The sequence below is a fragment of the Siniperca chuatsi genome, linkage group LG2 (assembly GCF_020085105.1).
Source record: "Siniperca chuatsi isolate FFG_IHB_CAS linkage group LG2, ASM2008510v1, whole genome shotgun sequence".
Taxonomy (NCBI): Eukaryota; Metazoa; Chordata; class Actinopteri; order Centrarchiformes; family Sinipercidae; genus Siniperca; species Siniperca chuatsi.
In genome coordinates this window covers 6,215,553-6,241,508 of record NC_058043.1, presented here as the reverse complement: position 1 = coordinate 6,241,508, position 25,956 = coordinate 6,215,553, and the positions used below count along the sequence as shown (strand labels likewise).

Sequence of the window (25,956 nt, the reverse complement as noted above, 5' to 3'; positions counted from 1 at the left end):
GTGTGAATTGTTTATTATAATACTGTATCACGCAAAAGCAAACAAACGTCATGAAAGATACTCAGTGAGTATATTCCCTCAAGGTTCAAGTTACAATAAAGTTAACATAAGACTTTGATTAACATATTTGCATTTGAAAGAAAAACGACTGTAGGCCATCATCTTAAAACAAGTCAAAGAGCAATTTCATGACAACACTTCTCATCAGTACTTTTATGAAACCTGTAGTCCTTCAGGCCATCAGAGTGGTTTAGTGTAGTGGTTATATGGCTTCTGGAGCAAAAAACGTGTCGCTATGCAACATAATAGCTATATGTTATTAGCTTAAGCTGACATTTTGAATTTGTAGTGTCGTACTATTTTTCTCCCACTGCACTGTAAAAATGGGTCCAACATTTTGGCCCTTCCACAGAAATATGAAAGTATTGCTAGCATTGAAAAAAGGTTGAAGATAGCCACAAGCTAACTTAGCTAGACAGCTATGACTGTTCCTCTGTCCACATCAGCTGGCTTTTAACTTTTACTCACCGACACCAATGGATAGCAGCCAAAGCTGTCATTACTCAAAGGAACCAACAAACTGTAAGGAAAGGAAACCTTTGATTTGAAAATAGTTGCTACCCATTTTCTCTCATTTATATGTCATGGATTATACGTCAAAAATTTGTATTTGATAGAACAGGCAGCAGATGTGAGCAGATTGATACCTCAAATATGGGTTCTACCAATAATAAGACTTATTTAGCCCTCTATGGTTTACTTTAGCCCCATTTGTGACCTCAGTGCTCCGTATGTTAGGTTACTCTGTGATTAAATAGGAATAGTGCCCACTAAAAATCTTCTTGTGATCTCACATATGTCTTCTGTCTGCTCTTGATGATAAAATGTTTTCCTGAGGTAAAAACTAATGTTGAAATCCAACATTTCCACATATTGTGCTGCTCTTGCATCAAGCATCAAGTCCGCTGCATTAGCTATGGCAGGCTTGGGCAGTGGCTGGCTCAGTCTGTGGAAATATTTAATTTCACTGTTGGTTTCATCGCAGGCAAATATTTCATCTTTCTGGGCTGACAGAAGACATCCTTCAGATCACAAAAATATATTTTGTGTCCTCTTGCAGACCTACAGTTATGTTAACCTAAACTATACCTTAAACCGTAGGCTATTTGCCATAAACAATATCTTTTTTTTTTTTTTTTTAAACCTTAACCATACCATAGTTAGATGATTGATAAAGTTGTAAAAACATATTTTAAAAACATTATTTGAATGTAATCTAGGGTTTTGGTTAATTGTCCATATCAATGTTTTCTGGTATTAGGTTCTTTTAATTACATTATAAATCACATTTTTATAAGAACATATGGTCATTGACACCAATAAATAGCTGGACATTAGCAAAATAGTTACTCAGTGGTTAACCAGTGATGTGACATAATGGTGACAATGTTAACTGATCCTGAAAACACCTCGCTAAGAGAAATACTAAAACTTTCCATTCCCACAGTGTCTGTTAACAAACAAACTACAAATTCAAAACGTCAAGGTGTCTCAACAACATTGTAATTATTCAAAGAAAGGTAAATGAACACATTTATGGAGCGATTCTTATTTATATCTCTGTATTTAGTAAGACATCTGTTGTAATAGCAAAATAATTATTGTACGTCATATCTGGGCGACTATTTCACTTTACAGCATTATGTACAAAACTCTTCTTTCTCTACAGAGTGGAATAGCCCTCCATAAAAATTCAAAGTTGTTAAAATAAGGTGGTTGTTGTTTTTTTTTTTTTTTTACAAATATAAAATTTACATGGTTGCCCAACAACCAGATGTCACAGGTTTTTCCAACCAGCATACATTTGTTATTTTTCTTTACAATTATCTGCTTGACAAAAAAAGGCAAATTTCAAAGTGTTACATGATGCTCAAAGGAAAATGACAAAAAACAAAAACAAAAAGACAATCCAAAAGTTTGACAACAGGTTCATTTAACATTTTTAACTGATATTTTGAAAAATGCAAACATAAAATAACTGTATGTGCAATTATGTGTAACACTATCTACACTTTCAGAAAATACAAATCTTCTGCTAATAAGTGACAGTAATAGTAATTTACACTCTGAAAATACAAATTACTATAACCAATTAAATGACCTGTTAAGCTGTTATTGCTGTCATTATATATGGTTTTGTTAATTTTTACATTGTTGTTAGGTGTCCAGAAATGTTCCTGAATTCAAATAAATCAGACCTAAAGAAGCTTTGAGTTGAAAAATTGTAATTTCAAAGACAGATGATTTCGCATGTTTTGGCCCTTTAACTTCAAAATTTTAGCCGGCTGCAAGAACAGATTACAATAAATTTCACATTATTCTTTTCTCGATGTCCATGTTTAATTTTGTTTTGTTGAGGATTTGATTTTGACAACTTAGCTCAAAGTTCACTGAAACTGAAATGTTTAGTTTAGTCTGAAGTGGATTTATGCAAATTAAACACAATTTGTAGTTAATGGGCCAAAACATGCAGTGAAATGATGCTTTGATAGACCCACCAGTGCTAATTATCCCTTTGTTAGAAGTGAGAGTTTGTCGGTAGTTTCTTGTATTTTACAGGACTTCGTGTTGGTTTTTATTTTTTACAATGCATCTGTGTAGTTTGCTTGTTCATCAGAAAACACTTGAAACAGACATCAGCAATATTTTTTGTCTGAAGGCAACACTGATCCTGAGCAGGATGGTGATCAGAGGCCAATTTTTGTCAGAGTCTTACTCTTCAGCAGAGTAAATTTAGTTTAGTGTAAGAACAAAGCCTCGAGCTGCAGTTAAATAAGCATTGCTCTTATTATCTTTACAGGAACGAGTCTTCATTCATTCAGAATGAGACTAACTTATCAAATCTTTGGTTCTGCTTTCATTTTACCTGCATCGTTTTAACCCAAATCAAAAAGCTGCTCCATCTGTTGAATATCAGTTAAAACGATGCTACCTGTAGTGTTGATTTTTCCCCATTTTCTCAGATGCACACAAGCCACCATACAGTTTACTAAGCACTCCTAAAAGCACACTGGTTAAAACGTGTCTGATTGTTTAGCCATTGTTGCAGGACTTTTTCTGACTGTATCCGTTTTCAGCTCTGACAGTTTGTACTTTTAATTTATTCACAGTAACTCAATGTAGGTGTGTGGAGGCGGGACTAATTACACCTAAGTACGGAAACACATTTCTGCCAGGAAAAAAAAAGTTTAGAATTATATAAATATATTATAATCATAATATATTATGATCTAGTCAATATGACATAAGTCAAAATTATGAGATTTACTAAGTCAAAAGCATGACTTTATAGGTCTTGACAAAATTAAATCAAGATTTTAATGTACTGTACCAAGTCAAAATAGCAAGATTTATTAAGTAAAATTACAGGACACCAACTCAAAATTATGGTTATTTTAGTCAAAATTATTAACACAAGTCCAAATATTGACTTACTAAATCAAAATTGTGATACTACATCAAAATTACAAGATACTAACTTGAAATTGTGACTTTCTAAGTCAAAATGTTAAAATAATAAGCCAAATTTGATTTACTAAATCACAATTATGCACTTAAAATCAGAATTATGAAAATAGTATCTAAGAATTAGGATATTGTTTTTATCATTCCTAACTTTTTCCCCTGGCAGAAAGGGGCTTCCATACTTAACTCCATATTTGGGTTTGAAATGTATTGCCTCTGGAAGACATTTTGAATTTCTATAAATATGTCAGTGTTTGACTGCTGTCAGGAACATACTGTACAAGTGTCTCATTACAACTGAAAAAAAAGGAAACATAATTCATCTTAAACCTTAACTTTCTCATTTTGATTACACTGCAACGCTAAAATGTGATCACTGCGTCATATTATATAAGATTTAGCTCAAATAATAATAATTTGTCAGCAACAGTACACACTGTTACTACTACTGCAACCAGAGGCCTCGCCCCACGTTTATATATTTTCTTTTTACATTCAGAGAAATTAATACCAGCACATGAGGGAGACATTTTATCATCGTCTGTTTTCTCAAAACGTAATCACACACCCAGTGACAGCTGTGTGACACAAACAACATCGTCTGTGAGATTACAAAATCTGTCGCTGACACTGTTGACTTTGCATAATTTATGTAACATTTACGAAGTATAAACCTGCCGTTACTGTCACTTTAGCATTACTGTCCCAAATATACATGTCAGCTGAGTCTGAAAGAGCAGCTTAGGAAGTGTGAGAGCAGGTTCATCTGTGTATATAAATGTTTTAGTAGCCAAGTTCATTCACCAAAGAAGTTTGATTTTCATCACAAAATCTAACTTCCTCCATTCAAAAACCTGCTCTTACAAACTGATGCACAGCACAAAATAAACTCCTCAAAAGTAACTTTTAAAAAATATTAAAAGCCTTAAGACCGCAATTAATTCAATTAGATTCGCCAGATTTAGTCATTTTAAATGGTGAACTAGAAACAAAAAGTAGATATTTCCCAAATGCATTTCTTGTGTCACTGCTGCCCTGTGAAAACTTTCCAGAAAGGGAGGAAAGCAGTATTGCACTGAGCTCAAGTTTATCAAAGTTTCAAAGGGTTTCACTATAAAAGACCATCCCCGGAAAAACAAACAGATGAAATATTAGGAACGACAAAAATAAAATATTCAAGATAAGTCAAAAAATTTAATACTAAGTCAAAGTTATAAGATAGTAATTCAAAATCTTGTCTTAAAATGATGACTAATAATTGTGACTAAGTCAGAATTATGAAATATTAAGAACAAGTCAAAATTCTGACATATCATGACAGTTATTTACTTACAGATTACAATGTCATAAGTTTGATTTAATTCAAAATTATAACTTAAGATCTCATAATTTTAATTTAAGAGACAATGTCATGTCACAATGTAATTCATGTCTTATAATTTTGTCTTCGTATATCTCTTAATTTTGATTTACCATGGGTATTTTTAAAATTTCTGTTGCTTTTTTCTTTCTTGGTGGAAATGGCTCTCCATAGAGTTTCACAGTCCAGTGGGCCAAAGACTTTTCTCAACCCTCAGAGGAGCTCAGAATCAGTCAGCTAAAATACAACCACGTTTTCACACAACAAAAGTGACACACAAGTGGATTCAGTCTTCAGAAGAATCCAAATATAACGACAACCCACACCAATATTTCTCAACATTTCAGGACAATTTTGAATATTTCCTCGGACTTTTATGATAGGCTACACAAAGATCATGTGACATGGATACAAGGATGTGACTGGCTCCTGAGCACACTGCTCTACAGCACACGAGACAAGAGCGTTTACTGCATTGACAGTTATTACAGGGTCGCTGGTGCTTAATGCTCTGTGTGTGTTTTAACATTTTAGTAAAATTGAATTATAAAGCACTGCTTGGCTCTGCTAGAGTTAGTCCGTTTGCATAAAAGTGTGCGTGTGTGCGTGCGTGTGAAGGGCACACTGGTCCAGTTAGCAATGAAGTGCACTTGTTTTAAAAACATTTCTTTAAAATGGATGAAAAACTTTAAAGTTAGTTCCGCCGGACAGCAGCAGTCCATCGTCAAGTTAAAAAAGTAAAAATTAAAAACGTCAGGAGGTAAAAATGCTGAGGGTTAAAAGGTCAGCTGGGTTCATCTTCCTGCTCTCACCTCCAAGGTGATGACAAATCCCTTTGCACACAGGCCACCAAAGGCTCAGATGAACTTCTGGTACTGAGCTGCATGCTGAAAGAGCAAAGCTGTGATGAATTAGAAATGCATCAAGCACTCCTTTCTTTAGTTTATGTCAGGCAGCTCCGGCCTGGTCCAGCTGGTCCGGCTGGTTGTTTGAATACCACATGATCACTGAGGCGTGAGGGACACGTTTAGTCTGAATTCCACTGAGTGGTGAGTAGTGGTTTTGAGGGAAAAAAGGTAAATATAAATGAAGATGTACATTTTAGGAAACATAAACTGTGCTGTGTGCTTTCCATATTAGACCAGAAGAGTTCCTCAAACAGCGACCCAGTCTGAGCTCCACCTAGGAGCCAACTGGGAGGAGACCCACTACCCCCCCAAACTTTAAAACAAGCTCAAACTGGGGTTAGAGTTGCAGACCGAGGGGTTAAAGGTCAGGGTGTGGAGGGCTTGTGGAGGATGCCCTGCAGGTCCTCTGGTAAGGCCAGGATGACAGCCTCAATGTGGGCCCTCAGTTTGGCCACAGTCCCTGGACGCACCGGTAGCTGCTCCCTCTCCGCCTGACTCTGCAGCAGAGAGCACCATGAGCCAGAGAGCATTCAACAATGTTCACATTTTATTAGACTTATAAATTAATACATATCATCATTGCTAATCATTAGTTGTTAATTTAAATCCCCAGTGAAACATTCATATGAAGGGTTTCATGTCAAAATGCTATAACTAGTAGAAGAAGCATATTTAAAAAAAAGGACAATTCTGGTGTATTACAACTTATTTTTGTACTTCTGACGATCATTTCTATCTGTAATGATGGTATAAATTGTGATAAATCAGAATTGTCCTTTAAAAGTGGTATTAGTAATAGCAGTGGCAGTGATCCAAACCGTATTAGTAGCAGTAGAAGTAATAGTACTGGTACCAGTACTAGCAATGGCAGTAGTAGCCCTTGTTTTAGCAATAGCAGTAGCTATACTAGCAGTAAAAGTAGTAGACGTATTAGTAGTAGTAGTAGTAGTAGTAGTGGAAGCAGCAGTAGTACTGTATTGGCCAGAATATAAGACGTCGTTTTTTTTCTGGAAATTATATTTGAAAAAGTGGGGGTCATATTTTATTCACAACATCAGATAGAATGAAGAAAGTATTGGTTAAAGAACAGCTTCTACAGAGAGTGTTGCATTATGGGTTGTTTGTAGCCTTAATGTTGGCTGGCTAGCCACTTTCTTTAAGCCTGTTTATAGTGAGTCTTTCAGAGTTAGTCAGCCCTAAAAGTGTTTAGTTAGCCTAGTTCAACCTACAACAGTTTCAGAATGAATGACTGTCTGTTAGCAGCACTTGTATGGGATTTTTGCTGACCACCTTCTCCTTGGGAGACATGTATCTCTGGGAAACTTTCCCAACAGGTTGGACTGACATCAAAGCTGTAAGTTTACGACAGAACAGCTGAATCTACTGGTTCATGCTGAATATCTTCAAAGTTATAAAATGGAGAGAGGCTATCTGACTGTAGTTTGATATATTTGTTGGTTATTTGTTTATTTAAATGTGACAATACGTGTAAAAGATGTTAAACATGGTATCTGTCATGTTGAATTGGGGCGGTCATATTTTAATATTTATGTATAACTATATTGGCCCAAATATAAGATATCTTTTTTAGACAAAATGCTATGTATTATTTTTACTAGCACAAGCAGTACACTTAACTACTGCAGGAGTAGTAATAGTATCAGCTGCATCACTACTAGTAGCAGTTGTAGTGTAACTGGTACCAGTTGTAATCACAGTGGCAGTGATAGTACTGGTATCAGTAAGTGTTAGCAGTAGTGGGGCAGTATTAAACAGCAGTAAATGTAGTATTAGCAGTGGTAATATCAGTGGTGGTGGTAGTAGTAGTAACAGAAGCAGTATTAGCAGTAGTTATGGTAGTAGCAATAGTAATGGCAATATGAGCAATAGTAGTAATATTAGCAGTCGCATTAGGAGTAGCAGCAGCAGTATAGGTAGTAGTAGTAGTAGTAGTAGTAGTAGAAGCAGCACTAGTATTAGCAGTATGAACAGTAGTAGTATAAGCAGTAATATTTGTATTGATGAATCTGTACTGACCAGTTTATCTTTCAGCTTCAGAACCAGATCAACGGTCTCCACCTCTGAATGTCTCTCGACTCTCTGCTGCAGATCCTACACACACATACAGACAGACAGACAGACAGACAGACAGACAGACAGACAGACAGACAGACAGAAATGGTCAGTTGGACCTGTTTAATGATGCTGGATGGACTTTTTGTTTGGTCCACACAAACTCTACAAGTGGTGATCTGATATATTATCATTAGCCAAGTTTCCATTGAATTTCGAGAAAATCAGCAAAAGAAAATGCGAATTAATGTGTGTTTCCATCCACTACCGTTATGCGATTATTAGGAGTAGATTCATCGAGATAAACAGCTAGTGGAACAAATTCTCCAGTCGGGTGCCATTAAAACAGTAGAGAAGAAGAGGGCGCATCGAGATGACGTAATTAGAGGAGCGCCAGTCAAACTTCAAATGGTGAAAAGAATGTAGAAAACGTGATGGAAATATGGCATTTATGTTTGTTTCATGTGTTAATTTGAGGAAGGTTACAGTCTCCTCACCGCTCCACACAGATCTGATGTTTTTGTCTCTTCAGTGAATGTTAAAGTTGCTTCATGTACGTCATGATTAAACTTTAAGTTTAGTAAAGCATTTTGCTTTTATCAATAAACCAACTTCTCCACCTCAGCCAAGCATAAAAACATTTTTGCGATACTTTGAGATTTTTTTTTAATTTTCGGCATTGCCACTCAGGTTTTTTTCCTGAAATATCAATTGGCATTTCAGGTTTACACAATCACTCTGACTGTACATGATCTTCACACTCCCTCCCTCCCTCCTCACCTCCTCACACAGCGCCTCAAGGTGCAGAGCCTCCAGTTTCTGTGTCATCTCTCTCCTCCTGTTGCGGAACCAGCCGTCAAAGTTTGGAGACTTGAGGAAATGCCTTCAGACGCAGATAAAAGTCACACAGGAGTCCACATAATGCTCAGGATAATGTGCATTTCCATGATTAACTCCAAATACCTCTACTTTCTCGTTCTTTCGTTCTGCGTCACACAAATTGTAATAAAAGGTGTGTCTCTAATACGAGCCTGTTTCAAATAAACAGGCTCGTATTCTCTCTGCAGTTGCCCTGACAACCATTTCAAAAGTCACGGTATCTATATATTGTGTAGAATAGTGTTATAATACATCCAGAGACACAGACACAAGGTTACAACACAGAAAATACCTTTTTTTTAGTTCTAGGGAGCTGCAACTGTATGTGTGTGTGTGTGTACCTGTAGAGTCCTATCCAGTCTCCTTTCAGTCTGGATGTGAGCTGAGGTCCAGCTTTCTCCAGCGTCTTCATGAAGTCCTGCTGGATGAACGGTCGGAGTTGAGGAGGACTCTTCCATGGACTGATGGACTTCTGGAGAGGCATTAGACTGGCCACGTACCTCTCCTGTAACACACAATCACACACACAGTTATTATACAATTATTTCAGTTCAACCCAGCAGCAGCACTGAATGAAAACATGAAACAGTTCATTTAGAGCCGTGTTTCTCAGCATGGGGATCCTCCAGAGGGGCCCCAAGTTAACTAATAATGAATTATCTAGTGTACATCAGTCCACGAGATGGCGTATTAAAAGCACTACCGTCCCTGTACAGCTGACATGGATTCACAAACACACAAACAGACTAAACTAAACAGCACTATGTCACTATGAGACCAACTTTGGTTGTTACCAGAGGAATGATGAAGCTTTGCGTCAGTTCTAAGAAGTAGCGTCGAAGAATTGCATTTTGGGCCGCTGAGGGTCTCTTCTGTTGAACACCCTGAAAAACAAAAATCATAATTCAACAGAATTATCAAACATTAAACTGCTCTCACATTTGTGGGTGAACATTTCCACACACTGCAGCAGCCAACCAGCAATGTTGGGGAGTAGTGATGCTACTACTTTAAGTACATTTCTCAGTAGTAGTTTGGTAGTATAGCTAAAAACCACGTATTGTTCATAGTAGCGGGCAATTTTTTTTATATTAAGTAGCGCAGCCAAATGTGAGCTCTGAAGAACAAACCTTTCTACTTTCACAAAATGTGGGATCCTTAAACTGGCCTTATACTTCACACAAGGGGTTAAAGAGAGTCCTGTACTGTAGGTTTTGATACATATTTTTCCGTTTGATATCACCATCACAACACAAGATGGATGTATGTGATCAGGCCATATCGTGTTTTGATTATATTCCCCACATTAACGGTTTCACTTCACTTTGTAATATAGAGCGACAGTGGGCAATGTGCATACTTATAGAACAGGAGTTACATCCAGGTAACTTCTATTTCGCCTCCTCTCATTACTGACTCGGAGGCTACTGCAGTGCAAGCGTGGGGTCGCAGTGAGCAGAGGGTTTTGCTAAATGTGTCTTACTGCAAAGGAGACGATAACTAATATCTACTTATATACTACAGTTGTTACTCACAGCCCTACTCCACATGGTATGTTTGTAGCTGCAGTAGCCCTGACATGTAGTTACATTTTTGAGGCGGTGCACTTCAGCTATGGAGCCTATGGCGGTTCAGTAGCTATGCTAATGTAACTTCTTAGGTAGTTAAAGGGATCTAGCCTGGAAAAAGGACGACTCACATTTAATGAAACCACTGTAAATGGTGTTACCACAACGAAGTTGAATAAAAACATTACCAAAAATAATAATAATGTGTTATTTAAAGCAATGTGGGCTGAAGTGCATGGCTCCAATCAGTCAATCAATAAAACAAGTGAAATCATGTGCAGGATACTGATGAGAGACCCGTGTCTTACCTTCTGAAGCTGTTTGATGATTTCTTCATCTTTGTTGAGATACGGCTTATATGCAGTGTAAACACCTGCAAACACACACACACACACACACACACACACACACACACACACACACACACACACACACACACACACACACACACACACACAGGTCAAGAAACAGAAGCTCACCCTGCTGACAGCGTGCAGCTGGTCTGACAGTGACTGAACAGTTCCTCCTGGTGGAGAATCTGCTGCCTCATAAATTAAATGTAAATGTGAGTTTGAGAGTGAGTTGCAGGTCAGTTCTGTGAGGTGCTTCACATAAAATAAATAAAATCATACTGAATAACAAACACAAAAAAATGCTGAGTATGAAGCTTTTACCAGGTTTAGAGTCCAGTGTTTTGAGGTTTTTCAGTTTCTTGACTTTCATCTGCTTGGCCATCTCTCCTGAGAGGAAAGACAGACAGTGCAGAGTTTTTCCTACGTGTTACAGTGGTTGGAAGAAATATTCAGACTCTATGCTTGAGTAAAAGTAGCAATAACACACTGTGAAAATACTCCACTACAAGTAAAAGTCCTGCATTCAAAACCTTACTTAAGTAAAAGTATGTAAGTATTATCAGCAAAATTGAAAGTAAAATGTGCAGTAAAATGATCCCTGTCAGTGTTTCACTATTATATCTGATGTTTCTGGATTAATATTTCTGCTGCATTAATGTGTATGTTGCATTTTACTGCCGTAGACGTTTAAGGTTGAACTAATTTATATACTAGTAGTTTAATACAGCAATGCATCTATAGATAATGTATCTCTATAAAGTCACATTTTCATGAGCTCAGAAAAACAGCCCTGTTTTCAGCTTTGAGATTATTCATTTTCCAGCTAGTTCAAGAGGGATTTTAAATAGTTTATTTAGCTTAAGTAGTAGGAGACATTTCTCAACCCATAAAGGAACGCTTCACCCTTCAGTTTATCACAAACATTCAAATTCAAAATCACCAAATTTGGAGATACATGGGTTTCACTGGACAGGAAGGCTATGAACAATTGTAATCTGCAAAGTAACTAAAGCTGTCAGACAAATGTAGTGCAGTGAAAAGTACAATATTTGCCTCTGAGATGTAGTGGAGTAGAATTATAAAGTTGCAATCAATTAAAATACTCAAGTAAAGTACAAGTACCTCGAATTTGTACTTAAGTACAGTACTTGAGTAGAAGTACTTAGTTACATTCCACCAATGTATATATACAGTATTTAATTTTGAATGGTAACAGTATATATACACACACACACACACACACACACACACACACACACACACACACACAGAGTGACCAGAAAACTAGAAACCCCTTTACATCATTGTATACTGTAGCATTAACATTTCCCTTCACTGGAACTGAGGGTCGTAGACCAAACCAAGAAAACCAGACCCAGACCAAAAGTACGCTGAAGTATGTGGACAAGGGCTTCTACATACTTTTGGCCATTTTTGTACAACTCTGAGGTCATTTCTGAGGCTGAAGTTTCTGTTGCAGTGGACTTCATTGCATTGCAAGGTTATGACAGTTGTATTTTATTAATTAAAGACAAACATCACATTTCACTGAAGTGGAATATTTGAAAACTTCTTGACTAGTAGCAGTTTCATCTACCTGCTTGCTTCATGTCTCCGATGCGGATGATGTGCGGCCAGTGCTGCAGGGTTTTAGCAAAGAAGGGATTGGTCACTCCTAGAATGACTGACGGCCTGTAGAAAAAGAGAGAACAAAAAGATCACAGATGACTCTACAATTATTAACTTATTCAAATAATATCAAATCTCTGCACAATTACAAGAACAAGGAGCCAGATTCAAACAGCAAACCTCCTGAAGTTTCTTTGACGCTCAATTCTTTTAAACAAACACTATTAAGATCTTTATCTTTCTGGAAGTAAAAGTCTAATTTCTGACTGCTGGAACATTTCAACACTGATAAACACAAAACTGTGAATCAACTGAATCATCAGTACGAACAATGAGACACTGAGCTGAAAGAAAATCTGCTTCAAAATAAATCAAAAGGTACAGGACTGTGTTCAGAAGACCTTCAGGAGAAAAGTCCCAGATAGCATTACTTTAAAAACTTCTAAACAGAGAACTTGTTACACCACAAACTACTGCCTAACTGACAGCAGAGCAGAATCAACTTCTTAAGAAAAATGTAATTGTGTAATATTATTTATATTTAACAGGAGCGTCCCTGTAGCCTTGTGGTCTAAGGCACATGCCATGTAATTCCAGTTGGGGATCCCCTCACTCTCTCCCAATCTTTCCTGTCTGTCTTTGTGTCAGCATCGAATGAAGCTAAAAGCCCCCAAAATAAATTTTTTTTTATTAAATTTAACTGACTACATGACTAATATTCTCATAAGGAGAGAAAAAAAGAGAAATTATGTTTATTACGTTCACTGCTCATGATGCTTCTTTTATATACCCATTTTGTACAAAACCACCATTGCTTTTTTTTTTTTTTACACTATTTTCCTTCATATGCTTTGGTCACACAAATGTACAGTATGTAAGACAGAGAGAAACTTAACTGAAACTTGGTGAAATAGTGTCAAATGTTCCCTAGAGGATGTTACATGTGATTATGACACACATCAGATCAGTTGTGCCCATTGTTTTCTATGTTAAGCCCGCACATCAGCGGCGTGTCGACACATGAGGATACTCCGGCATACTATTTCCCAGCACTGATGCAAGTCAACACTCCAGAAAATCAGCTATTTTTATCACATACTCTCCCTACATCAGAACATCACAGCTACTGTACCCCGAGTACTTCTTCTGCCTGTATGGAGCGTCCAGGGTTGTGTATGACAACACTACACAACACAGCCACGTTGAACCTCTCAGGATCAGACTCACAAAAGGTCACTGGTTAAAATCCGTGGACCAGCAGGAATCATACAGGCTTTGAAAGTGCCCAAGACACTCCTCCCCCCCGACCACCACTGGAGTGCTGCTAAGCAAGGCACCGTGTGGCAGCTCAGCAGCCAACAGAACACAACTCAGTAGATGCAGATGGAAAAATCAGTGACTGCTGTGCTGGTTCATCGTTACTCACGGAGCCTGCGTCCTGGTGGTGTACTCTTTAAACTCGCTGTCGTGGATGGTGAAGTATGGCCGGAAGTCACTGCAGTAACGCAGAGGAGAGATACAGCTGCAAAGAGAGAGAGAGAGACGAAAACAGAGACATCTTACTGTTTAAAGTCTGAATCTTCCGTGTGGGGCTTCATGAGTTTCCAATGAGCAGAGAGCTGCAGCTGAATTAAATACAACTAATGCCATCATCGAAAGAAAAAAAAAAAAATGACATGTAACCAGTCTGTTTCTAGGTATCCCCTACCAAACAGTTCACCAAGAAACCAATATAATAATAATAATAATAATAATAATAATAATAATAATAATAATAATAATAACCAATAATTTCAAGACCTTTAAACTGAATCTAAGATGTGAAATGCTGCATTTAACTGGATTAAAGACATGAAAACATATTTCTACACATTTTATGTCTTTTTTAACGTCAGAATACAAATTTGATCAAATTTAACTTCAAATTTTCTATTTAATGTCAAACTTCGGTACCTTCTCGCACAATGTCCTGCCCCTAACCCTCTCCAACTCACCTGACCAATGCCAGCACGGTATCCGACGACTCCGCTGGTGATGGCGCCATAACGACGAGTGCCTCCCCCAGTAACACCAACTCCCACAGCATCTGGATGTGGAAGAAGACCGGGTAGAAACACCTGGAGACAGAGAGAATGAGTGTGTGGTAAAGGTTTGGAGTGTATATAAGACAGTTTCATTCCCTACTAAAAAGCTTTATGGTGACATTACTGGGGTGTTTGCAAAGGTTATTTGTATAGATATAATTTACTTGAGCAAGACTCAAGTCTTCTCAGGTTGACTTTCACAAAGTTTTGAAATTATCGGAAACAAATGATTGGCTGGAAGGTAGAAAAACCCCTTCAACAGTCCACAACACTGTTGTATGCTTTGGAAAATCTTTGGTTGTAATGTAAAGAATTCATATGTAGTACTAAATCATGGAAAAACCCTGATATGGTCTTTTAAGAAAATGAAGACAAAGGTGATTTTTGGGGGATTATAGTCTTCTTCTTCTTCTGTTAGTGTTCTCGCCGATTTCCCAGCACAAAATGATACTGACAGAACACATATTTGTTTAAAATGCATTTTGTGTGCTTTGCTGAATATCTGTTTTGGACAGGGGAACAACTGTAGGCATTACAGACTGATGAGGCTGTCTCAGTGGAGAGTTTCCTTATTCGTCTTTACTTGACAAATAGAGTACACATTTTGAGCAGAGCAAATGGTGTTTTTGGTTTCCAAATACTCTTTTCTTTCAGTTCTGTTACTTCTCTTTGTGAGCTACCTGTGATAAAGGGCAAAATAAAGAAATTAACATGAATGTGAGCAGGAGGTGGTTATTGTTCTTTTTTGACCTGAACACAGAATATGCAAATTAACACAACAGGGTGACAGTGCCGCAACAAAAACAGTCAAGCTGACCTTTTAACAATAACCATGACTATTCATGCTGGTCACACTGACCCTGTGGGTGAGTTCTGTGAAAAAGGGCACTAACTGTACAAGAGTAATCAAGTTTTAGAAACACAATCTGAATATTGCAATGAAGAATTTCTAGGAAAGATCCATCTTTACTTTGTCCCATAAAAACTATTTTTGGCAGGTAATCTTTAGGGGAGAAGGAGGTTTTGTCCACCACGTGTCAGCAGGTACCGCCAGAGGAAGAAAAAGTAAGGACTGTGAGAGATTCAGCTACTGCTGCAGTACCACCACTGAACAGCAGGTGGGGACAGTATGACACAAGCAAGTGTATTGTGGAGAAGGAAAACACTGTGACCTGCAGGTCTCACCTGAAAAGGTCGACTTCATGGATGGTTGGGAGCACAATGGACACCTGACTGTCACTCTGAAAAACAGACAGACAATCTCTTTCAGCTGAAATAATCACAAATTGAATGCATGTTCACACACAAATTAATACAAAATACCAAATGTTGAAAGAACAACTCCTTCACTTAGAAAACAGCACTATTTTTTTGTGTGTGTGTGTGTGTGTGTGTGTGTGTGTGTGTGTGTGTGTGTGTGTGTGTGTGTGTGTGTGTGTGTGTGTGTGAGAGAGATAACCTGGGCAGACTGGACCAGCTGTGACGTTCCTGGTTTGTCATAACAGGTTGGGATGCGAACCTGCAGCAGCACACAGATTCAACACAGTCAGTTTGAACACTCATCAGAAACCCATTTAACACAGATTATCACTCTACACTGCTTCGGCTTGCTTTAATCAAAGATCAGATAATAGCGTACGCGTCATAGTAGATTGCACATGGACAGAACGTGAGTCATGAGTCACTCAGTCATAGTGTTTTGGGCATCACATTACTTGTTTATGCTCCAAAATATGATAAAAAATGTAGTGGACACAGTACATTGTACTATAAATGTGGGTGGCTTTAGTCATGGTTGTGTTCTGAGCAATGTTTTTCTTGAGTGGAGGGGTTGTGGAAGAAGACCGTAGTCCAATAGTCACAGTTCACAACACACTTAACACATTCAGAACTAAAGCTTCAGAAAGTCTGCAATGTATTTTTAAAAGAAACTAAGCTTTTCTCATGAAGGACATTTTGACTTATCAAACACGGGTGTAACTAATTACACTAATATTGGCTGCATCCCATTTAAGTGTTCCAGTTGCAGGGCCCTGATGTAGTGCATGAGCTATCATTAATGAATCAGTTGCACCTGTGCTTTACCTGCTGTGACAAGTCAAAATGAAACGTCTACTGGTCTCCACCCATAGAGTTACTGTGTGTGTGTGTGTGTGTGTGTGTACCTTGATGACCACGCCCATAATGGGCAGCGTGAGGATTCGTCCAGGATGGGGCGTCGGCCAGCGGTCTATGTCGTTACAAGCTGTCAGTCAAATACACAAACAACAGCGATCTGAGTCAGAATCTTTATACAGATCAAAGCATTCACTCTTTTCTCACAGAGCTTTACTGAGTGTAAGTAAATAACGTTTATATACACTCAGTTGCTAGTTTCTTAAAGGTAAACCTAGCTAAAAGTAATACAGTCTAATAAAACCGCCCTGCAATAGACCCTACTATCATGAAGTAATAATGTTTATTTAACTGGGACAACACAGATTCAGGTTTCTGTTGAAACCGTTTTAGAGAGGTTTTGAGGGAGAAGTGTATATATATCACTTCACAAAACTGTAGTTACAAAGTAGTTAACAAGGAGAGAAAAAAAGAAGAGATGGGCAAGATGGTGTATAAAAACATTAACACAAACTCTACAAACCACAAACTATAAAGTTATAAGAAAGAAAAATCCAAAGTAAACAAGTTTTTTGCAACTTTCCTCTTGTGGTTTCTCTCCACAAATAGTTTTGGTTTTATTTGTCTCTGGAGGTGAATTGAATTTTGTTTGTGCAAACCACAAAACAGTGTCCCTGAGTTACAGGGACACTGTTTCTGGAAAGATGTGTTACTCTATTTTTTTAAGTCATTTTTCATGGCTGTGAGCACCATAAAATTACTTGCTTTCACCTCCATTGTAATGTGGTGGAGGCAGAAATCATAGAGACAGATTTCTCAAAACCTGGACAGACAAGAGCAAAACTATCAGCATGGATAGATAACAGCAGAGGTTGAGATGTTTTGTAATTTGGGTGAACTGGCCCATTAAGATGCTTTTAAATATGTGCACTGATTTGGCTTCTGTGACACTTTGAGAAGCTGTTCCAGATTCGAGAGGCAACAACAACAAAAGCATGATCAGTTGTGGTTCCTGCCAGGACCTTTGAACAGCCACAAGTCTGTCTTCTGAGGACCTGAGGCTCCTGCCAGTGGTCAGAGTGGCATGCTTTTTTCTTAAGCACAAAGTGGCCCGAGCATGTGATGCCTTGTGTGTCAAAATTAAACATTTTTTAAATCATGATGGGGGTGTAAAGTGTGCCCTGAGGCTTGTTTGGATTTTTCTGCAGACCTCTGAACCAGCAGGAGTCGAGACACGACACTCACAGTCTCTCTTTATGAGCGTTTGTTTGCAGGTAGAGACAGACTGGCAGATACTGACAGACAGACAGGCAGGTAGAGACAAACAGACAGAGAAAGGTAATCAGACTGACCAGCCTCCAGACAGGGCTCCTGTTTCTCGAAGTATTCTGGAGCCATGATCTTCAACAGGGAGTGGAAGAAGGTCACATAGGGCAGCTTACTGATCAGGACCAGAGACTGGTAGAGGGCCGTAGACACACACACACACACACACACAGAATTTATATTCACATGTTTTTAATATCATCATTTTATATGACATCAGTGTTTCCTGTTAAACCTGTGTCCTCTGAACGTTTCTTTTATCATTTTTAATGTCTTTTGGAAATACAGATTTATTTATGAGTCTTGTCTGACTCTACATTGATGGTTCTACATATGTTGGCAAGTTTTCGATGCATTGAAGCTGAACTTTGACACTGACCTTTTGGAAGTATCCTCTCTTCAGGGATTTGTCTCGCACCTGACGGAAGTACACGTAACCATAGTAATGCCCCTGTTCCCTCTGCAGCACACACATACACAGACACACACACAGAGAATCAGAATCGAACAATTCATGTATGTCACATGCACTGCAGCATGTTTATATATGTGGGTCTGTAGTGGGGTGTGTGTGTGTGTGTGTGTGTGTGTGTGTGTGTGTGAGAGTCGGAACCTTCAGACAGGGCGGTGCGTCCCGGTCGGTGGTTTCCAGGAAGCAGCCGAGTGATGACTTCCTGTTGGAACCCTGACGAAAGCGGAAGCAGAACTGGGTGTCGCCAAGGCAACCTGGGAAAACAGCAGAGTGATGGTATGGTTACCATGGGAACACAATACATGGTATTGGGTAGGATTAGGAACTTTTTGTCTACGACATAATTTATATACTTTTCTTTATTATATTTTATTATTCAATGCATATGTTTTATCAGACCTTTTCTTTTTTTGTGTTAAATTACTTAGCTAGCTAGCTAGCTTTGTGTATTTAGCATTGAGAGCAGAAAAGCATTAAATCACACACACACACACACACACACACACACACACACACACACACACACACACACACACACACACACACACACACAATAACAAACAAAGTCAGAGACTCAGAGACTTATTTAAAAGAATAAAATATCAAATTAAATACCGATTGGTGGCACAGTTTTTGAATTCAAAATGCTGACTGCACTTGGGATAGAATACTTCCTTAAAATATTTTGGTTGCCAGAGGCAGCCTATTGCCTCCCAGAGTTCAGAGTCTCAAACTGCCATGCCAACTATTGTAGCCAGGTCACTCCCAAGTCTGCAGACCAAACCAAGATGTGCAATGCTACAACACTCTCAATCAGACTTCTGTAAACTCTTTCCAAAATTTCTTTCCAAAAACATGGTTCGTATTTTGAGAGCTCAGACAGCAGTGTACCAAAACATCTGTAAAACTTTCAAAAGTTTAAACAAGTTGGTCATCAAGTACAACATGCCCAGTTATAAAATCCTGCTTGTCACAAATAATAATTCCTTTACTCTTATCTACATTAATCTCCAAATTGCTATTTTTGCAACAAGCCAGGGGATCTTGGGTTTGGGTCAAATACTCAGCCTCATTAAGGAGATCCGTTTTCTGAAAAAGGCCAACTGCCGTGTTGAACCTCAACTCTGAAATCTATGGGTTAAATATGAAGCACACCATTTCACTGCTGATGGACACAAACCCAGGCAGCCTCTTAAGTAATAAATTATGCCCATTTTCTTATAGACTTTAATAATCTAACCTTTAATAATGTTTTATAAACTTTTATAAGCTAACCTATTTATACACACACACATATATATTTATGATTTTACTATTTATTTGCAGCATTCAACAGCTACATCTCTGAAAACTACATCAGTGACCGTCTGAACACCACAAAAATAAATTTAACCGTCATCACTACTACTCCACATGCCTGTAAGCAAAAGTTCGGCCTCTCACTCAATCCAAGCTACTCTGGTTAAAGGTTATATAAAACTGTTGCGAGAGTTTATATTTTGCTTTGATTTAGATGCATTTTCTGTGATTTTTGATGCGCACCAGTCGGCTCTTCAGTGTCTTCCCGGTATCCTCCTGATTTTTAGACAGGAACAGGAAGCAGGAAGCAGGAAAAAAAAAAAAAAAAAAAAGAAAAGGAAATAGGAAATGCCCGATGAGTCACCGACTGGCCTTTAACCTCAACGTGACCTCCACACATCCTCCATCAGACACGCCAGAAGTATGAGAGAGAAAATGAGATAATTATGAAGAGTTTAAGACATTCCGAACACACACACACACACACACACACACACACACTTCCCAGAGCTCAGCCAAGACTCCATGACATCATGCAGTTGGGTTGCGTTCAAGACCACCCGGTGTGGCCAGACCTTTAGCAGCTGAAACACAACTCTGACTCTCAGTCTCAATGGACTTAACAGGCTCCAAATTCTCCTCATTTTATTTGTGCGTTTCTATTGACCTCAATCGGAGTATGTGTCTGACCCTGTGACCCTGCCAGCACTGTCTATAACGCTGAGGAATTCATTAGCAAAATGGACGCAGTGGAGTGAAGAAGAGATCACTGCCAGAAGAATTTACTTACAACATCATCACATGAGGAAAAGTCTGAAGTTTGGAAGAACTGTGGCCCTATTTTCATAAATCACAAGATGTCTGATTTGCTGATAAAAGCGGCTGAGAAGGGCTGGAAAATGTATCTTACAATGATAACAAATTATATATTCTTGATTACACATATTTTTGGATTACACTATTGTTTTAATCATCTGCAGATTATTTTCTTAAATAAGGGATAATCCAATTGGCCTACAAAAAATATAGTAAAAATAAATTGTTGAGAATGTTAAAAATGCCAATCACGATTTCTCAAAGGCCATGCTGAAATCTTCAAATGACTCACTTTGTTCGAGAAACAGTAAAATATTCAGTGTACTATCATACAAGACAAAGAATAGCAGCAAATGTTCACAATTGAGAAGCTGGAACCAGAGAATTACCTTTCTCTGTCTTTTTTCTGCGTGAAAAAAAGATTAAATGGTGAAGCGATTATCAAAATTGTCGCCAATTAATTTTCTGTTGACAACAACTATTGATTAAATCAACAAATTGTTTCAACTCTAGATACAATAAAGACATTTTACTTTCAGAATGCCTACCAAATACCAGTGTCTGCTCTTATTTAAAGCTGCATTCATTAATTTTGAGCTGTGGAACAAGCTGTTAATACAACATCTGACATATTATATTATATCACCTCAAAGTTGCTGTGGTTAACCTGGCCTACTTCCACATCCAGCAGACACGGAGCAACATTATCATCCTATTGGAGCCTGTGTTTGTGTCCACCTGATGAATGAAAGTCCAATATTCACTCTCACACTGCGCAACATTATCATCCTAAAAACCTCTGGTTTGGTCTCCACCAACTCTTGAGAAAAATATCTTGTCTCTTTAGTTGCTAAATGCTCCACTTTCTTCACCAGCTAGTCTCTAACTGTCTGCTGTTTGGTGCTGAGCAGGTAGTGTACAATGGGTTTAAAGCGAACCAAACAGTAAATGCTGCCTGCTGCTGCTAGGAGCTAAAAGACTGAAACTCTGTAGAGCTGCAGAGCTGGTGAGAACCCTCTGTGGATTCAGCACTACACAAGATTCACATCTTTGACATATTACACAGTCATTTGATCCATTGTTCACGTACAAAATAACAATTCATGCAGCTTTAAGTATTTGTACATTTGAAGCAAGTCTTGTTTATCACAGTTTCATGTTGGGGGCTTATGTATTATGTACAGTGTTCAAGTGCAGCATAATTGCAGTGTTTTGTTGCAAAAGATGGACCAATAATCCTAAAAAATAACTGTAATATCAATACTGTACAAAATAATAAGGATTTTTTTTTAGCTATAATCATGCTAATGTTTAAAAAAAGATAGAGAGCAGTACTTTGTAGACATTCATATGTCATGTTAAAATTCAGACCTTAATCTGACTCATTAAATGCTGTGATGGTTGAGGCTCTATGAAAGATGTTTCATGTCTGCTGGTTTGAGCTCAATTTAAGGACCTGATCAGGAAAAAAAAAAAAGTGAGAATATTTAGTTTTTTTATTCTAATCCTGTTGCTGTTTTGGTCCTATTCCTATCTCTAACACAGGTGCTAAAGTTCCTCCACTCTCCATCTGATGTGGATGTAAACACCCTCAGATTAAACTGCAGCTGGAGTACAGAGACAACACAACAAATCATGTGCCACTACTACTGAATTTTCTTGATCCTTAATAAGAATCAAAGTAACTTAAAGACAAATGATGCCAGCTGTGATCAAGATGTGAGAATGAATTATGGGAGACACAGAGAGAGAGAGAGAGAGAGAGAGCTGCAGATCTACAGTGTAATGTCTCTCTGACACACACACACACCTACAGTATATATATAGTAGCCCTGTAAGCATTTTGTCCTAATCCTGTCGTCATCCTGAGGACAGCAGGTTCGTCAGCTCTACCGCCTGCTGACTCACAGTGAACAAAAACACACACCTGCAGACAAACACACACACGATTCCACAAAAGGTGTTTGTCCACGTGTGTGTGAACACTATTTACCACAAGCCCAAGACCGCCAAGGCTTAAAGGTCACCAGCATGAGAGTCTCATCATTATCCCCATTTGTATGATTCATTGCATCTCGCCCCTCTCTCTATTACAGCAAGCTTTTCGCCTACATGTGGCCATTCAGACCAGGCAGAAACACTTTTGCTTTCAGATGTGTTCAGATGACACATCATACAAACTAGTTCATTTGAAGCTTTGAATACTACAGACCTGCAATAAATCCTACCTATATTTGGTTATAATGATCAGTTTTTTATTAAACTGTTTCAGAGAGGTGTTGATTCAACTTCATGGTAATTTTGGAGGCTGTAGTTTGTGGTGGTGTTTAACTGTGTTGTGTTATACTGTGAGGTGTTTCTAATACATTCCCTTTCCAAAACCAACAATCCAACATTCACACGCACCTCATGCAGCAATTGGCCAGCTGAGCGGAGGTGAGAAAGTAAGCAGGGTTTGAACTTCCCTTTCAAGCCCTCTTTTTTCATTCCTTACACAACTACTACTGTCACTTTCGATGTGCACAACTAAGTCCCACACTATGAATGTCTTCCAGGAGAGACTGTTTGATAATTTGCACCATTATCCTCGTATTTAAATGATTATCACACCTCCCTCTGCTCTGTGACAGCCAACTTTTAACTCTGCCTTCAAGTGTGGCTGTTCTGAGCTATAAACACTTTTGCCTTCCCATGTGGTCGGACAACACGTCGTAGGAACTAGTTCTTTTCTAACATAACCCGGCCCTTAATCTGACACATCACCATAAAAAGGCGAAAGTCTCCACTGTGGTGTTCTGCTGCGTTCAGAGACGTCACACAAAACTTTAAAAGGCCGAAACAGGAACTCACCTGAGTTGGAGTCAGGAAAGGAAAGGTAGCAGATGCTTGTTTTCTGAAAGAAAAAGGATCTACATCAAGTGTCATCTCAGTTTGAGTCAGTGATTCATACACCCAACACAAATGACACAACAGACAGCAAACAGCAAGAGATCAATGATTATCGTTATGATGAACAAAAATATTACAAAATCTATCAAACCCTACCCCACTTCTAGGATCTTCTAGAATTTAATGTACATGTGATGACTTTATTTACAAAAAGGATGTTACATAACGTAAAAATTAATTCTTTTATTCAAAATCCCACCCCGTCAGTCTGACTCACCTCTTTCTCTGACAGTTTGGAATGATGAGGATAAATAACCTGGAAGACAGATGAACACGGTTACCGGTTGTTAAAAACAAAATATCAGCACTTTTTCATCACAGATTTTTCAAACTTGGACATCTTTACCAACATTTATTTGTCTCTAATGTCACTGGATCCATTACTTTCTGTAAATGCTATCTGCCATTTTGCTGCACTTGATTTTGTTCGAGTTAGTGGTCACTGTATTACAATACACCCATTTTTAATTTTGTGATAAGGTATTTATTTAAAACTGGTTCCTGAATTGGCCAAAACAAATTTTACATTTATTTTTCAGTATAACAAGTTTAAAAGGAAGGAAATTTGTGATATAAAGTGATTTTAAGTGATTAATGTACTGTACAGGGGCAGCCTACCCTTTACCCTAGCATTAAATAGGGTTAGCATTAAATAAATAACTTGATTATATAAAGTAACACTTCATTTGGATAGTCCACCCACAGATAATATTATTATTATTATAGAGTATTTGTAACATTTCAACTGTTTCGCATTGTCTGTAGATGTTTGACAGATTATCAAAAGAGAAAAGAGTATATGTGACAATTCATGTACATAACAGATGTTTTTTGTGCCTAAACCAAACCTAGAAAAACAGTTTTATTTGTGAAACAGTTGAATTGTTGAATCTCAACTAATAAGTTGTTGAAATGTTACAAATACTCTATAAACTATCTGTAGGCAAACTATCCAAATAAAGTGTGACCTAATATAATATCTACGGCAAGGTATTGACTGAAATATGTCCATAGCACAGAGTATCAAAAACTGTGAAGTACTGATTAGATACTAATATCTGAATTAGATTTGCAGTGCAATGATAAGATTAATCAGTTTTCTTTCAATCAGATTATAATTGTGTAAACTGGTAATTGGCCTCTGGGAATTGTGATGGTATTTTACTAAAGATAAAATTATCTGCCTGCAGCCAATTCATTTCCAAAAATACTTTAGCCAATCAGTAGGTCAAAATGACAAACTGCTCTAATAAAAAAATAAAAGCAAGTTCTGCAGTCTGTCTTGTTCAGTTCATTACAGAAAGTGAAATAGAAAGAGCTGCAGGAGTATGAACCCAGATCACTGTATAAAACCTTATTAACACATGCAGTGTATTGTATTCAAAACTTGTTGTCAGCTTATTGATTATGTATCCCAAACTCCTGTGAGAACAACAGGTGTTTGTGCTGTTAGCCTTGGGGACTAACAGTGGGATTCAAACCCTCCATGTCAGAGATGCCTTGCTCAACTCCCCGGGTTTAACGCTGATAAAGTTCAATGTGTGTGTCTCTGTCTGAGGAAGAGTTTCAGCAAAGATGCATCCATGTGAAATAGGAGCTGAGCTGATGCTGCTGGACCAGACTAACTCTTGGGAAGAAAAAACACACACAATTCACCTTGGCTACGATAAACAATATCAGCTAATGAAACTGTTATCCTATAGTAAAAACTACTCTGCTGTTTTTAGTTGCATTAGTGTGTAAAAATGTCAGCACTGTTAGACTAAAGAATAACTAAACAAAGAGCCAAACACACAGCTTCATGGAGAGGTTTGTGTGCTCCAGTCCAGGAAATAGTCTGAGCCTTCGATAACTGCTAACTTAAGCATTTTTAGCTACAATGTGTAGGAGTTTTACATGGCCCAGCTGTCCCCTTCTGACTCACCTCCACCGCCTGTCCAAGCTCCAGGTCGAAGCCGACCACACAGATGCAGTGCAGCCAGGCGGAGAAGCGGTCCCAGGGCAGTAGGAGAGCCTCCTCCGGCTCCTCGTCGCCTCCGGGCCCGGGGGGCAGAGTTATCTCCTCGGCCGGGGAGATGCTACTAGCGTCCTGGTCGTCCAGATCCTCCGGCTCTTCGACTTGCTCCCCCAACTCCTCCGGGCCTTGCAGAGCCATGGCGACGGCCCGACACTCAGGCGCGCTCTGGAGACTGTTAACGGTTTCCTAAATAAGTTCACTAAAATTTCTAGTTAGCGTCCCTCAAACAACAGAAGGCAGGCAGCGCTACAGAAAGTAGCCGCTTAGCTAGCACTTAGCATAGGAGCAGAAGCTTACGCACGACGTGGTGACGCCATCACGTAAAGCCGTCCCTGGCACTGAGTTGTATTTAAGTCCATAGGGCTCCGTAAACCGCACAGTGAAGACCATTTTCGCCAGGAAATTAAAAAAGGAAAAGTTAGAGATGATAAAACTAAAAGTACTCATGGTAAATTAAAATTATGAGATGCAAAACTTTTACAGTCAAATGAGATACTGAGTCAAACTTTTGACTTTCTATGTCATAATAATGAGACGAGACAAACAATTATGAGATAAGTCAAATTTCTGACGTTTATTAATT

General features: G+C 38.3%; 1 protein-coding gene across 1 annotated transcript; it reads right to left on the bottom strand.

Annotated features, from left to right (window-relative positions):
- Positions 1-1,202: 1,202 nt before the first annotated feature.
- Positions 1,203-25,709, bottom strand: dennd6aa (DENN/MADD domain containing 6Aa). The gene is made up of 19 exons (XM_044210374.1): positions 25,281-25,709; positions 23,574-23,612; positions 23,258-23,300; positions 18,434-18,546; positions 18,200-18,280; positions 17,847-17,952; positions 16,545-16,624; positions 15,839-15,898; positions 15,565-15,620; positions 14,290-14,412; positions 13,722-13,817; positions 12,264-12,358; positions 10,988-11,053; positions 10,622-10,686; positions 9,540-9,629; positions 9,087-9,250; positions 8,647-8,749; positions 7,831-7,905; positions 1,203-6,290 (listed from the first exon to the last, which is right to left on the bottom strand). Exons 1-19 carry the CDS (start codon positions 25,509-25,511, stop codon positions 6,159-6,161), a joined length of 1,818 nt encoding a protein of 605 aa, XP_044066309.1. The 5' UTR covers positions 25,512-25,709; the 3' UTR covers positions 1,203-6,158.
- Between the last annotated feature and the right edge of the window lie 247 nt (positions 25,710-25,956).